The sequence below is a fragment of the Lynx rufus genome, unplaced genomic scaffold (genome assembly GCF_022079265.1).
Source record: "Lynx rufus isolate CCGP_SWC_20201006 ecotype Redwood Valley unplaced genomic scaffold, mLynRuf1.p SCAF_1, whole genome shotgun sequence".
NCBI lineage: Eukaryota > Metazoa > Chordata > Mammalia > Carnivora > Felidae > Lynx > Lynx rufus.
The window spans coordinates 168,152,030-168,167,839 of NW_025814823.1; the positions used below are offsets into that span (position 1 = coordinate 168,152,030).

Genomic DNA, 15,810 nt, shown 5'->3' on the forward strand with positions numbered 1-15,810 from the left:
GTGAACTCTTGATTTGTGTCCCAATTATCCACAGGCCCAAAGTTTTATACACATTCTCTAGGCTGCAATGATCAGTATAGTCTCCCAGATTTTGCAAGTTTCCAAGCTTCTCTAGAGATAAAAGTTTTAGCAAGCATCACAATCACCCAGAGGATTTTCTAGAACACAGATTGCACGGTCTTTGCCACAGTCACTCAACTCTGCTGTTGTAGCACAAGAGCAGCTACAGATAAGACATAAACAAATGTGTGTAGTTGTGTTCCAATAAAACTTTATTTACAAAAATATACATCAGGCCAGGTTTGGCCTGGGGCCATAGTTTGCTGACCCCTGTTCTTGATGGATGTCCCTACTCTGTTCCTGGTCACAAGGGGTTCCTTTTGCTTTCTTGCAGGCACAGCTAGTCATTTAAAAAGGTTTAAAAAGGGGTGTCTGGGTGGCTTAGTTCGTTTAAGCGTCCCACTCATGATCTCAGGGTTTGTGAGTTCTAGCCCGGTGTTGGGCTATGGGTCGGGCTATGCACTAACAGTGTGGAGCCTGCTTGGGATTCTCTCTCCCTCTTTCTCTGCCCATCTCTCTCTGTCTGTCCCTCTCCCCACCTCCTCCCTTCCACACTTGTGTGCACATGTGTTTTCTCTCTCTCTCAAAATAAATGAATAAACTTAAATTTTTTTCTAAAGGTAAAAGGGTTTAAAATTATTTTACTGAAAAATTTCAGAGGTTACATAGCAGAAAATCTTTCAGGATCTTCATTCTAACATATTGCCAGAAATAGAAGTCCTGCATTTAAATTTCTACTTGTTGAAAGAATTTAGGGCAAGACTTTTCTAGTGGAAACGATCTTCCCTCCCTACAAGTCCAATCTCTTTAGTAGTCCGTGAAAAGTTTATGATTAGGCTTGGTTTTTCTGTAGAGGCTTTTTCTACTCTCTGACCCTACAGAACATACTTTTCTATTTCACTTGGCCGTCTACCTACCTACCCAGCTACCTACCTCAACTTGGCTACACCCTGAACTTGCCTTGCTGTCTCATTCCTGCATGACTTTGCACATACTTTTCCATCTTCTAGGTTTGCTCTCCCTTCCTTCCCCACACTAAGTTTGTAAATTCCTGTTATTCCTTCAGCCCTCATTAGAAGTACCTCTTCTGTGAAGTTCTTCCTCTCCAAAGCTGCTACTCTGTCTCATGTGTGCCCTCTAATTATGCCTATTATTACACCTATTGTACTCCACTGCCATTGCTAGTTTTCAAGAATGTCTCCTTGCTAGGCTATGAGCAACAAGGATGGGAATAAGTCTTATTTATCTTTAAATGACCAGTGCTGGGTACATGTTTTTTACTCAATAAATTTAACTGTTTACTTTTGAAAAATGGAATAAATGGCAAAGCAAATGAATGACTGTTTAGGGAATGGGATTTTAAACAAACCACTTGTTTAAACCCTTAAGGTTTTAATCTATCTCAGTAATCACTGGCCAAATTAGAACCTCCTAAACCCAGTCTTGTTCATTATCCTGGTTAGTCAAACCAACATAAAGTCAGGAGTGAAACACACAAGGACGTGGACCGCTGCATGCATCACACCCAACCAGCAATAGGGAGGCCATTTATTATCTCTAAAATAAAACAAAAGACAAAGTATTTTGTTTCTCTTTTATTGCAACCCATTGCAAGGTCAAAAGATTCACGGAAATATAGAAACTACAAACTGGGTGAATTTCCTTTATCCACTCAAAAAGACATTAAAGACAAAGGACCAGAATTTTTCACTACAGCAATATATTTCATAGTCTTTATTCTGAAAATACTGTTGACATTTTGGAGAGGATACAAAGCCCTGCATTAAACGTGTTCACATATATTTATGACATTCTAAGCAAAACAAGAAACTATATTGCCCAGAAATCATTTTAAGCCTCATTTCAAAGCATCTAATGAGAACACATTCAACAACCATCACAGGATCACTCAAGGTGATGCTTTTTTTTTTTTTTTTTTTCTGGTTGTTTTTTTTGAGATTAATGCTTTGAGGCTGGATATGATGTTTCTACAGATTTCTACAAATATACCAAAGCAGTTTTCCAGGTTTATGTTGCATCAGGCTTTCTGGATTAGTCAACATCTTAAAGAATAAGTGCAAGTTCCCCACCCCACCCCACCCCCAAGCTAAAGCATGTTATAGTGCTGTATTTGAGATTCAAACAACGCAACATTATAAAAAAAATCAATTTTACACTTCTGAAACCATTTGACAAGCAAACTGTAACACTCTAAAGATGACAACTTTGAACTGAAATGGCACCATCCATATCATCAATGGCTCTCCCTTCTTTTTTTTTTTAACTATTTAAAATATAGTGTGACGTATATAAAAATTAAACTTTTGCTTATTCACTCAAGCTACTATTTCTATACATACTGTCTTATAAATTAGTTTTGGATTAAAAACCAGTTAAAACATTGTGAATTAAAATATTTTTCAGTGGTGGGGAAATGAATATGAAAACGATACTATTTGATGTGCAAGACGAACTCTTTTATTAATAATAAACAGTTTTTAATCTTACACAAATTGTATTCCTTTCAAATTAAATTAGTAATCTATCTAGTGATGGAAAAAATACCCTTGGTGCTTACTAAGTAGATTTTCTTAACTGATTGGGATTAAAAGCAAAACAATGCCACATCAGAAACATGTTGACGTAATCAAAGGAAACAGTGTTTACAAAAAAGGAGTCTTTATAAATAAGTGAATAGTATTTGAATGTAAAGCTATATTTTGTTTCTTACAGCTAGTATCATTTTAGCCATATTGGGGCTTACAGAAAGTGAAACTCAAACCTTAGTATATCTGTTAAAGACCAAAAAAAAAACCAGTTATGTCCACATTGGGGGAGAATAAATAGCAAACTCACAAGTCAGGGTTTTGTATCTAGCTCTACTGTGAAAGATGATCACTCTTTAGCTTAAAAAGGCTCCCTGTGGTCTTGATTATAAATCTAGACACAGGCAAGTTTACTTGAGCCTGAGTCCCTACTATGAATTAATTGTAAAGATGTGTGAAATCAAAACACATATTCATTTACTTATCGATATTGTCTTAACTGAAAGCTGGCAATCTTTAAACAAAGAAATGCTTATTTCTGACAAGTTGTAAACAAAATCTTAATGAGAAGACTTTCTAATTTTTCCTCTTAACTCATACATTAACCAGCAATAGATCTTTGCAGTAGCACAAGAACTATTCAAAAATAACATGCATATATCCATAAAACCTGTTCTAAAGCTCAAAGCAAAGCAAAGAAAAAAAAAAGAAAAAAAGAAAGTAATAGGAAGATTGTCTACTTATATCTCACTCATTAATTTTCTATTTATGTGACTACCTCCAAATTTCAGAAATACACGTTCATAATTACCAAAATTAACAAAAAAAAATAATTAAATGATCGGTAGGGTTGTTTTTAAATAACTGCGCACTATTAATTACATTGGTGCCTTTAATGTGGAGAATGCTAAGGTTAGCTCCAAATATCATTAAAATATATCTGGACCAGTTACTATCCATGAAATAAAAGCTAACACAACGTTAACACAAAACTTCACTGAAATATTCAGGACTCAACAGAACACATTTGCAAAATAATGAATAATTAACTTTTGTGAGCTGGCCAGGGGAGTTCAGATCGTTGCCTCCATATAAAAACTTCACAGAAGGCTTAATTCTCTCTAGTCCCTACATCATCTCCAGATAGCAAGTTGACCATCTGTGGATACAGTGAGTTAGGCAGAGCCACAGTGGATGACATGTTTCCTCAGTGACCTGGAGGAAGGCCCGTGTCAGAAATGGTCTAGAAAGAAACTGCCCTGGAGTTGTGTATGCACGCACGTGTGCATGTTTATGAAGGAGTGTAAGAACGTATATGTGTGTATGTGCTTGAAATTTTGCAGGGTACTGGTTTCCTGGTTTCCAATTAGTGCAACATCACTTCTGGTCTGGTGATCATCAGAAGTGCAGGATTCTATGCCATCAAAAGGCAAGACAGTTGCATTTATTTTGGGGCATCTTCAAGAGGCAGTAGTTAGAAGCTCAAAATAATAGACCGATGTTTTTTTGGTTCTACAGGAAGAAAAATTTTTTAGAGAAACAAGTCTTTGAACTTAAAAACTAAAAGGTGTGTGTGGCTTTTGAAATCTTTAATTTTTAAGGAAAAAAAAAAAAAGAACCCCAGCTCACCTGGGAACAAATAGCAATTGCGCTTATGCTATGCAGTATGCAAACAAGACACAAATATACACACTCGGGTACACCCGTACACGTGGAACAGTTAAAACCCTTCCAAGGGATCGCCTGTCCCAAATCTCCTGCTCTTCTCCGCCCTGCTGACTGATCCGAGTGGACCTACGAGGGGGCAGGAGTGTTAGGAGGAGGCAGCAGACATGTTGGGGGTCCAGCCCATCTGATAGGCTCTCTCCAAGGTCCTCTTGCAGTCCTGCAGCACGGTGCTGAAGGTGATGTGGGGGTACTGCTGCACCAGCTGCTCCACTGTCACTTCATTGACCTGCAACCAAAGAAGAGCCATCGTCAAGCACAGGACGGGATGGCTGAGACCGCCCACTGCCCGTGTCCTCTGACTGACGTGCTAATGGTGGTAACAGGAACTCTCACCTCATTCCCCATCAGCAATGTGAGCCAGTGTTCTGTGAGAAGGTATGTGTCCCTTTTTGCCTGACCTTCCCGATTTCCTGAGTACTACATTCACCCTCAGGGATTTTTTAAAGAAGACATAGGATATCAAGAAATCAAATGTGTTTTCTAGAAGCATAAATGATAGCGACTTGTTGAGATCTTAACAATGCCCACTGAAAAGCTCGTGCCTGGGAGGAGAGGCAGCAGGGAGATAGCATTCTAATGTGCATTTAGCTACATCATCAACCTGACAGCTTTTTTAGGACAAAACTGTAGAGTGGTAGAGAGGATCCACAGGAATCTAGATGGAAGTGTTGGGGGAAATGTTTATTTTTCTTCCCTTTAAATGTTAAGGCATTGCAAACTTCAAGTCCCTTTGTGAAAAGGGCTGAAATGTGAGGAATCAATAATTAAAACATACATGGCTGGCAGGTCAGGGATGGCCCCAATAGACCTTAACCATCAAAGATACCACCTTGATTCTTGATTAGACAAGGCAATCAGACAGGCCTAATTAAAACTAACACCTTTACAATTGCTGTGCTGTGAAGGGATTAATTTGTCAATTATTTTTAAGCTGATTGCAGTTCATATCACAGAAGTAGACAGCTTCCTTCATCCTTTAGATAAATAAATGATTAACCTAAGAACCACAACTTTTAGGTAGCTTTATTTAAAATCTTTATTGAACACTTGGGCATTTTCAAATGCATCAATATTTCATTTATACTGAGTAAGCTGGTCTGAAAGAAGGTGCTTATGATACATAATTTTGTGCTCCCTCTCCATGTCTGTCCATTCTTGAAAAAGATCAGGACCACCAAGAAATGCCTAAAACAACATCAAACCCTTGCTTTTTGCTTTGAAAGCCTGCTTAGAAGTATGACGACCATGACATTCAGTCGTCTACACTTTTCTGAGATAACATGATGTTTTCTGGGTGATTTGGAAAACTGTTATATATAATCTTTTTTTTTTAAATTGAGAATTGATATTTCAACATTGCACTGATGATACTTAATCTGTCAGAACACCTCTCTATTCAAGACTTGCTTGTATTAAATCAACTTTCACTCCAAATTCAACCAAACCATGTAGTTAATTCTTTTTGTGATAGTTATGATGCATAACATTGTTTTCAAAACCAAGAAGAAAATTATTTAAAGTAAAAAAGAAAAACTGACATACAAATTAGAGTTGAGAATATGAATTGATGGCCTTAAGAGGATTCTTATGCAACATTTTTAATTTTTTTAATTTAAATTTATGATCTGAGTTTTGCTTGGGTTGAGGCAGCCTAAGACAGTACACTTAAGAAGGCCATGCGCCATCTGTCTCTATGTATCTCGGTAGTGTATTTTTGATACTCCAGTCACCTGACTTAATACCAGATAATCAAACTGTCCAAGTTCTTTCTGGCCTCAGGGTCTTTGCACATGTTATTCTCTTTACCTGGAATACTTTTTAACCCACTTCCCCCTAAAAGCCCTCTCTTCATGCCTACTTCCTACTTACTCTTGAGTTCTTAGCTTCAGTGTCATTTCCCCAATGTCATTTCACTGCCCTATCCCTGCTCCCCCCCACCCCAAATTAGGTAAGGCTTTTAGGTAATTTACTCTTCTAACATTGCCCACTTTGTCTTCATAACACTTATAAAGTTAGTTTATAATTACTTAATTTAATATCTGTTTCTCCTGCCCCAATGTACAATCCACAAGAGCCATGATCGTTTTTGTACCCACAAGTCAGGCCTAGTTATTAGTGACAGAATGATAAAAAAAAAATACCAAAAGGCAAGTAAGAAATGGAAACTCAAGAGCAAGGCAAAACCAGACATTAAATACTAATCACACAAAGACCAATTCCCTGAGGAACTCTTATTTGGCTCAGGAATCCCCTCCTTCAAGAAGCCTTCCCGAAGCAAGCCTATCTCCCAGAAAGGTAGGGTTAGGTACCCCCTTCTCTGTGCACCTGTGGTGGGCACCCTGCATGGTTCTTTCTTTTATTTAAGCACTCTCACTGTATAATCATCTCTTTACTTGCCTATGGCTTCCACCTGCATAAGAAGAGCCTCTGGGGACCAGAGACTGTCTCTTACCTTTAAGGCTGTCAAGCTGTGTGCAACGTAGAGAAGAAAAATGGCAACTGTGGTTCATACCATGGACTTGAGAGTCAACCAGAAACAGGTTTGAACCCTCGTTTCACTTTACTTCTTTAAGATTTAGTTTCCTCAACTATACACACAGGATAAAACTACTTAAAAGTAACAGGATTGTTGTAAGGCTTAAGTGTAATGATATGCTTAACACTGTGACTGACTTAAAAAGGTCCCCAAATGGTAGCTCTTATTATTAGAGCAGGCACTTGGTAAATGGTTATTAGGTGCATGAGTTAATTAACGATACGCTAGGGTGACCGATTCTCTGTCGTGATGCTCCATATTGTTCAATTTCTGAGATATTTCAGAAGTGAACCTTGGTATCATTAGTTGTAGTGTTCAAAATAAAATAATCATAGGGTGAGAAGTAAGCTTTAAAACATACATCATATACAGGAAGAGTCTATTCTACCTTATTGGTCTCTGGAGGTGATTCTAGAACTTTCCTTAATGGAACAGTGCAGGTTTTAAATATCTACTTTCAGAAAATCCTCCCTTTTCTTTACCTGATGTTCCCCACTTTGCTGTTAGGTTACCTTCCTCCCTTCTGTCATAAACAAACCCATAAGGATGCAGGTCTCATTAAGAAAGAACTGAAGTCATTTGGTCAGACAGGATGCATGGCAAGGGGAGAAAGTCCTGACCACTCAGTATTCAAGGAACAATGACCAGGAAAACGGATATCAGAAAACCGAGAAGAGAAAACATTTAAACCCACTGTAAAGATGGGCACTGTCTTCTGTGCTGCCTCTTTTCTGATCTACATGTGGGCTTGCACAAAGTCCGATACCTAGGGATTGACAGGCAATCTGTTTTGGAGATCCAATTTTTAAACACAGAAAAAAAATATTTCTATGTGGTAACTGTTTTGTGGGAAGAGAGATACAATTTACCTTAAGCAAACCTGATATATAAACATAAATTTATGAAGTATATAAATTAGGGGATAATTATTCACTTTGGTAAAGGCATCCACGGTCAGGTTAACTGATTTTCTCTGCCAATATTGTATATATACTTTGATTTACCAAAATTCAATTTACCTATTTCAGTTGCTTAAAGTAAGGTATACCCATAGCTGAGAATACAGAGTATGTCAGGTCTCTGGCTTTCAAAGGTTATGGGCAAGAATAGACAGTAACTTGGTTTTGTATAGTTGAATTAAACCAGCAATCCTCTGTGGATATAATATGTCTTCTAAGTAATCTTTTTGCTAACTGTGCTCTGTAAATTCTAGAAAACAAAGCAAAGGGGAAAATGCAAATATTCCATTTTAGAGCTTTGTTGGGTAGAAGCTATTCAGGGGAAATACATGTGTTCCCACTAGGGAAGTTTCTATCTTTTACTTATAGTGTCTCCTGGCGATACAGTGTGACAAATTTTATACTAAAGTTATTTTCATTTACTCCTCAGAAGTACAAATTATGCTCACCTCTTTGTATAGAATCCATAAGCACTTTGGTGCCTTAGAGAAAAAGTTCAGCGTTAGACACCAGGAGGGTCCAAAGCATTTTAAATTGTTACGCCTACATACACATTTCTGCAGACATTTTGTCATGCACAACTCCACTTGCTAGAATGAAAGGAACAATTCTCTGTTCCAACTCATAAAATGTGTGTAATATAAAAAGGGAACATAGATTAATTTTTTTACATTTCTCCATGATCCCTGGTTTTCTGTATTCAATTTCTTTTCCTCTTGCTGAAAACCATCAACGGCAACTCCTATATTACACTTGAGATTTGAAAAATGCAGCCTATCTTCCTAAAGAAATATGCAGTGGTGTCATTTGAAGAAATTACTGTGATTAAAGGAAAAAAAAAGTGTGTACCACAGGTTATTTTTTAAATATAAGAAAGATTGGATTTTATAGTTCTCTCCAAAGACTGCATAACCATAATTTACATTTTCAAAATTATTATAACTCTTTTCAAGGTAGTAGCAATTTGTCTGGTATTTTAATCTATTTTGAGTTAACATCTATTAGCACTTTTTGAAAATGTGAGGTAAATTGCTATGCTAATTAAGGTAAATCATACCATAGTTTCATTCTCTTCCTGTTACTACTATGGAAGGATGAGAAGAGACTCTTCGAGCTTCGGAGATTCAGTTCAAACAATTTCTCTAGACCATCACACTCATTCCTTCACCTTATCAATACTTTCCCCAGAAAGTTCCAGCTAAGTGCAAGCCCAAATCTGAAGTATCTCCCCAATGATACCTACCATTCAAAAAATGCTATTTCTGATAAAATTTTCAGAAAAAAACATTTATGTGAAGTGATTATTATTTCCTCTTTGTCTCATGTTTTAAAATAGGACACATTTCTTGTGAGGGGGGAAATATTTGACACCTGAGTGTATGAAACTCACATTCATGAATATAATAAACCACTTAAAATCACTTTTTAAAAAAATCATTTTTTTTAAATGGAGAAAGTTTCCACGCAAAGGTGACCACTACTGAAAATATCAATAACATTAAAATGTATTACGCTATTGCTAGACTGTGTTTCTTGACAGCAAAGAGTATTTGAGTCATCTCTTTGTTTTCAGTCCTTTGCACACTGGCTGGCATATTCTCGCCCCCATTAGATTATGAGCTCATGAGATAAGAGTTTTTGTTGGTTTTGTTCACTGCCACATCTCTGGCACCTATAGAATGCCTAGCACCTAGTAACTACTCAATAAATATTTGCTGGCTAAATTAATGTAGTAGTTGTTCAATGAACAGGTACAGAGTAAACACAAAAGCACGAATTAGTTCTGCATCAGAAACAGTGGACATAACCTCACCTTGTTCCCAGACTGTTCCCACTACAGGGGTAGCAGTCTCTAAAGTCTGGGCATTATGGCAGCTCCAAACTCCTTTCATCCTTTGAAGTTCATACCTAAGGCGATTCTCTGTGTTACTCTCCTTTCCAACCGACATCACCGGGAGCCTCTTTCCAGATGCACCTCCCCTCGGGTTTCCAATAATTTGGCACAGGACACCAAAGTAGCTCATGCTGGTGGTTCAGTAATTTCTGCTGGGTCATTCTGCTGTCAGACAGTACTAAGGAAAAGCTAGGCCATACTGGAGTTAAATGAGGGCAGCCTTCCTTACTGGAGATCAGTGACACACTAGACTGGATGGATAACACTGAGAAACACATTACTGGTCACTAGATATGAGCTTGTTTCCAAAACGTTGCAAAAACCCACTTCTGCTTCCAGCGTCAGTGCCCTGCTCAGGGCGGCAGGCCCAGGTGGGCCCCACAGAAGATTCTGAAATTTTCTGACATTTAACGTGCCTTCTCATGTCACAGTTATCTGGAGGCAGAAGGGGAACTGTGGGCAGATCCCCTGACTCAAAATGATGCTACCTCAAAATAATGCTACCCAATTTCTTGGGCTTCAGAAATTCTACCTGCCTTTACTGCTCCCTGGGGGGCAAATGGAAGTCCGAGGAACTTTTTGTTGCTATCGTTGGTGTTGTCATCACAGTGACGTGTGGCATTTGTTGTCCCAGATAGCATGAAAATAATACTGCAACTCACAGTACAGTCCTGGGCAAGGAAGAATTCTTCAAACCAAATTGTCCTACGCCCCCCACTGAGAAACACTGTGCTCATCAGAATAAGGCACTTGTGTGGTAGGGGATAAATCAAACACATTTCTTCTCTTCAGCATGGTTTACTTTGGCAAAAAGTTGAACATAATTTGTTAATTCTTCACCATAATGACCAATAAAGGCAAAACGAAAGTATGCCTCCACTCTAGCAAGGAGGGAATGGGAAAAGTATTCAATGAACATCTACTATTTTCCAGGCATATACGCATTAATACTCCTTATTTCACATGAACTGTGGCTCAGAGAGGATTAGTATTTCACACAGGGTCATGTACCTTGTAAATAGAAGCTAGCATTTGAATCCAGGACCCCTAAGCAAAGATGTTCTCTGCACTGTGCCATGTTGCCTTGGCACACAGGTAACAGCGAGACACAGGAAGTGCCATACTGTGGCCTAGCTGATCACCTGGCCAGTAAACTGTTCACTGACATTCCTTTTCCATCTATGGTACAAAAAATGATTTCAATTTACATATAAGCACATTTCAAAGTCCTTTACAATGTCTTCAAAATGGCTGCTCTGTGGGAATGTAAATTATAATAGATCTCACTTTGCTTGTGGAATATTCCATGGTGCAGCTGTGGTTGCATGAGACTTTGAAACATGATAGAAACATGATGAAGCTGCAGGACTAACAAGGGACCTTCTGGCAGGGCAACTGCCCATGACATAAACAGGCATTGCTTTTTCTCCAGTCTCCCGCCCATCAACACGTTTTTCTGTGTCCCAGACAGAGGTAGAATGGCCAACTTGACAGACAAGGTTCTTGACCCTTTGGAGCAAGGAAAATGGACAATTATACCAGCAACAGCAAAGCTTGAGGATTGATTTCTAGGGGAAGTGCAGATTGCTGTGGACAGAGGCACCTGACCTTTTCCAGGAGAGCTGGAAAAGGCTTTCCAAAAGAAGGAATATTTAATTGAACTTCTGGACAGGGAAGCATCAGCCTGTGTACACATTTGTTAAATACACACATATTATTCAGGGAAGAAAGGAAACCCATTCATGAGCCAGAATAAACCACTAACCTGTCCCTTACTTTGTAAGCTTTGTAAGGTAATGTTTCTCCAGCTCATGTAGCAAACTCAAGTGTATAACTTCAGTAGTTCTTGCTTCACATAGCTCCATTCTGAGGAAAGGGGAGTGAAGAAAATGGATCCCCCTATCTTCAGGTGGGAAAAGTAAGGAACCCACAGTACATCTGTGAAGGGGCTGCAAAGAGCACATTCAACTACTCTCTCCTAATTCAGGGCTCTTGCCCTCACACTGGTCTGTCATTCTTCACAGACTCCCTGGGCAATGTCACTCACTGCTAACAGCCCCAGAGGCTGACTCCTGGCGGCCCAGAGGCAGAGTGTTGTCTGTCGGGCAATACGCCTCCGGAATCTGCTTCTCTCTGAGTTTCCTGGCTCTCTGGGAAACTGTACTGGCTATCAGTGGAACCCGGCATTCACAAGGTGTAGCAAAAGTCATCTCAGACAATGCATATTCAAAACAGGCCCAATTGCTCTTTAAGCAAGTGCCCACTGGCCCCGAGATGGGCACATATTAAAATGGATAAAATAAGGGTAATGTGAATTCTAGTAATATGTCAACTTTGCATGTAAATGAGATGAGTCATCTAAGTGCAGTTTAAAATATTTTAAATAGGACACTAAGAAAAGAATAAAACAGCAGATGATACATTGGTTTTCCCAGGACCCTGCACAGCCAACAACATGCAGCAGGCTCTCTTTGGGGATTCTATTTTCTTCCCTTTGCAGAGGGATTTCTCATGTCCCTGCTTGGGTGACATACCATGTCTTACCTATGTTTCCCTACGTTAGAACAGGGAGGTCCAGGACACCAAAAATTTGGAGGGACTTTTACAGTCTCTTACTTCATTCTCTTCACACTCTTTCTCTTCAGCAGCAAGGCTAAGCTTTCCAGAAGTCTGGAGGAGGATACAGCAGTAGCTCAGTATGCATGAACAGGCTGCAGGCAGAGCCCACAATGAAGATTAAGGGTCTTTCCCAGACTGGTGAGAGCTGTGAAAATGATTCTACGTGTGAGCCAAAGCACCTGCTCTTTGTCTCTACTCAACAGTCAACTTCGCATTCCTTTCCTTCCCTCTGTCTCTCTTAGTCAAGCCAAGGCCCTTCACCACAAACCCCACAGCAACTCAGACATAACAAATGTTTGATAAACATTTATTGACGTGGGATGAGTTAAACTGTGTCTGCAAACAAGAACACAAATAAGAATACAGTGGATCTCAGCATAATTGCTCACTAGAATCACCTGGGGATCTTTTAAAAACCCCAGTGCCCAGGTCATATCCCAGACTAACTGTACCTGCATCTTGGGGATGTGGGACCCAGGCACCAGTGTTTTTTAAAGTACCCACCCCCCAACCCTCCAGGAGATTCCAATGTGCAGCTTGGGCTGAGACCCACTAGGTTAAAGCTTTCAGCTGTGAAGTTCCCAGAGGGCACAGGTGATTTCTGCTCCTGGGAATCTGAAGGCAAAGTCTGAACTAAGATTATCGGAAGACAACAAGTAAGCACTTGCCTCCCACGCTGCCCTATTAAACTGAGTCAGGGGTTATGGAGAAAACAAATGGTTGCTCCTACAGCTTATTGGCCCATCTTTTTACAAATACTCACCCCTACCTGAAACAAAAGGTATATTCTTTGAATGTGGTAAAAACAGACTGGCTTCCTGTCTGTCACCATTGGTCTTGGATCTCTAGTTGGGCACAGCCCAAGGAGGCCACCTCCTGAGTTTTCCAATAGCTAATGGAAGGGAAGATTCCCCTAAACCCAGCTATACATGGATGGATGTAGTGCTTCCTCAAGGGACCACCCATAAGGTGAAGGACAGGGCACGCACGACTAAGTATTTAATATAATTTTAAGAAGAAAAATTGATCATTTTATTGGAGACTAAAAGCTACCTGTTACATATGGGAGTCAGGTGTCTACAGGCCACCCACAATGCACTATGCTTCATGCATGAACCTCCCTGAGGCCTTCAAGGATGGATTTTTTTTTTAATAGAAAGAGGTAAGAAATATTACTCTTGGGTGGCAAAACACTCATCTAAAAGTCCCAAAGCATGGAAAGAGACAGATACTGAGAATGCAATGAACCTGACAGAGGCAGGCTCATAAATTCAGTCAACTTTGTCAAATGCAGTCATTCCATTTCAGAATCTGCAATGATTGGAAGTGCTATGCTCTGTCAATATCACAACAGGCCTGGCTTCATGCTGTCTCTTTTTCATGAGATGTGGGTAGCCTGTTAACACTAGCATTGCTTTCTATTCACTTGAATTAGCACAGTGAGGAAGCAGCAAAGAACCTGGGAGGATGAAGATCACAGAAACGCCTGCAGTGTTAAGTGAGAATCGGGGCTCGCCAACCTGAAGCCTCTAATTAGAGATTAGTGTGACAGGAGTCCAACAACCAGACTGTCAGAGAGAAATTAGTGACATTTTCATTCCGTTTATCCAAGCAATCCTTCACCAAGAAGGATGTTTCAAGTCAAGTGTAAGCTCTATGCAGAGCCTTGCATAGGCCACTCTGAGGCCACTGACCGCTGGCCATGGAATTGACCTAGCGCACAAATGCATACATTTTTTAGTATAGATTTGCATGTGCGGTACAGATGAGAACCAAAGCGGACCTGTGTGGGACATCAGGATGGAGATAGCTACTTGGTGAGTCATCTGCAATTCTCTAAATGGTTCAGCAAAAGATCGACTATTTGAGAAAAACTGGGCCCTTAATAAGATAATTAATGTAGTCACTAACTGAGCGGTAAGTACAACGTATTTATAGAACACATCTGGGTGTTTCTAAATTAAACTCACAAAGTTAAGCTAAAAAACACAATCGAGAAAGAAAACTCTCAGAACTAAAAATGTCTTCTTGTACGCTTAATGGCTTTCTTGATTTCAGTTTTTATTTTCTTACAGAAAGCCTGGGGCAGTGGTAATCACCAGTGGACACCTGACCAAAAAAAAAATATCTTTCTAAAATGGCATTTGCCATCAGGTAGAATTTATGGATTTGACCTGTTTCCTAAAACAAATTTATTACCAACAAAAATTTATTCTGCATAAAAGTGATCTTGGGGCGCCTGGGTGGCGCAGTCGGTTAAGCGTCCGACTTCAGCCAGGTCACGATCTCGCGGTCTGGGAGTTCGAGCCCCGCGTCGGGCTCTGGGCTGATGGCTCAGGGTCTGGAGCCTGTTTCCGATTCTGTGTCTCCCTCTCTCTCTGCCCCTCCCCCGTTCATGCTCTGTCTCTCTCCCAGAAAAAAATAAATGTTGAAAAAAAAAATTTTTTTAAAAGTGATCTGTAAATCTGTAGATTAAAAAGCCTGAAAACAAGTGGTATTTCTGGTTTTCAGAAGAGAGACTCTACATAAATCAGAGAATTCCAGGGTTAGGCTCAGAAGGATGCTGAGCCCAATCACACAGCAGATGCCTGAACTCAGTCTGTGACTGTCCTGAACCCCAGGGGCTTTCAGTTACACTCAGAATTCCCCAGCTACAGGAAGCTGGTGTTAAATCCAAGGTGTTACCTTTCTAATTTCCCTCTGTCCAGCTACTTCTTATAATCTATAAAATTATCAGGAGGAAGTGGGATCTAATGTTTTTCAAACTTGCTTTTAGCTGTACAATACTTCTGCAAACCAGAATAATAAATAAATACACAAACCAAATAAGTAAACTAAATAAACAAAGCAATAAAAGTGGGGTTGTTCTGGCTGAAGTCAGTTAGATGGTAAGGACCAGGCACCCTGCCCTCTTAGCTGCTCTGTTATTCCCAGAGACTCTGAGGAACCTCCTCAGAACCTTGGAGCTACACAGAATGCAGATAAGAAACACAATCCATTCATCCATCATCCAATACATATTTTTTAGGTAACTGTTATGTATCAGCCCCTATGGCTGGGTCTGGCAATATAACAGAAGGAGAAATCCATGGATCTTACAACCTAGTGAGGAGGAGAGTGATGGGGATGAAGAAGGTAGGAATTCACCACCACATGGTTCTTGCTTGCAAATGGTCCTTGCTTGCTTCATGTAAGGAAGTTTACATGCATTAACTCATTTAATTCTCTCCATAGTCTATGGGATGGGTGTTATTTTTATTCCCTCTTTACAGATGAGAGAGGCAGTACAGGAGATGGAGATAGAAAAGCCAGGATTGTGGTGACATTGAAGGCAAGAGAAAAGCGTTCTCATGAAAGAGGGCATGGTTACCATATGCGTGCAGTTGCTAAGGGATGAGACCAATTGTGGACAGAGAAGTGGCTGCTGCATGTGGTGACAAGGAAGTCACTGGTGATGTTGAACAGACT

At 39.8% G+C, this 15,810-nt stretch overlaps 1 protein-coding gene across 1 annotated transcript in view; it reads right to left on the bottom strand.

The window, feature by feature from the left end:
- Nucleotides 1-2,515: 2,515 nt before the first annotated feature.
- The window catches only part of FBXL17 (F-box and leucine rich repeat protein 17), a 495,516-nt gene continuing 482,221 nt past the window's right edge, over nucleotides 2,516-15,810 (bottom strand). The window contains exon 9 of the mRNA XM_047090120.1: nucleotides 2,516-4,560. Coding sequence (XP_046946076.1) covers nucleotides 4,420-4,560 — 141 coding nt within the window. The 3' untranslated portion in view covers nucleotides 2,516-4,419. The remainder of the gene's footprint in view (nucleotides 4,561-15,810) is intronic.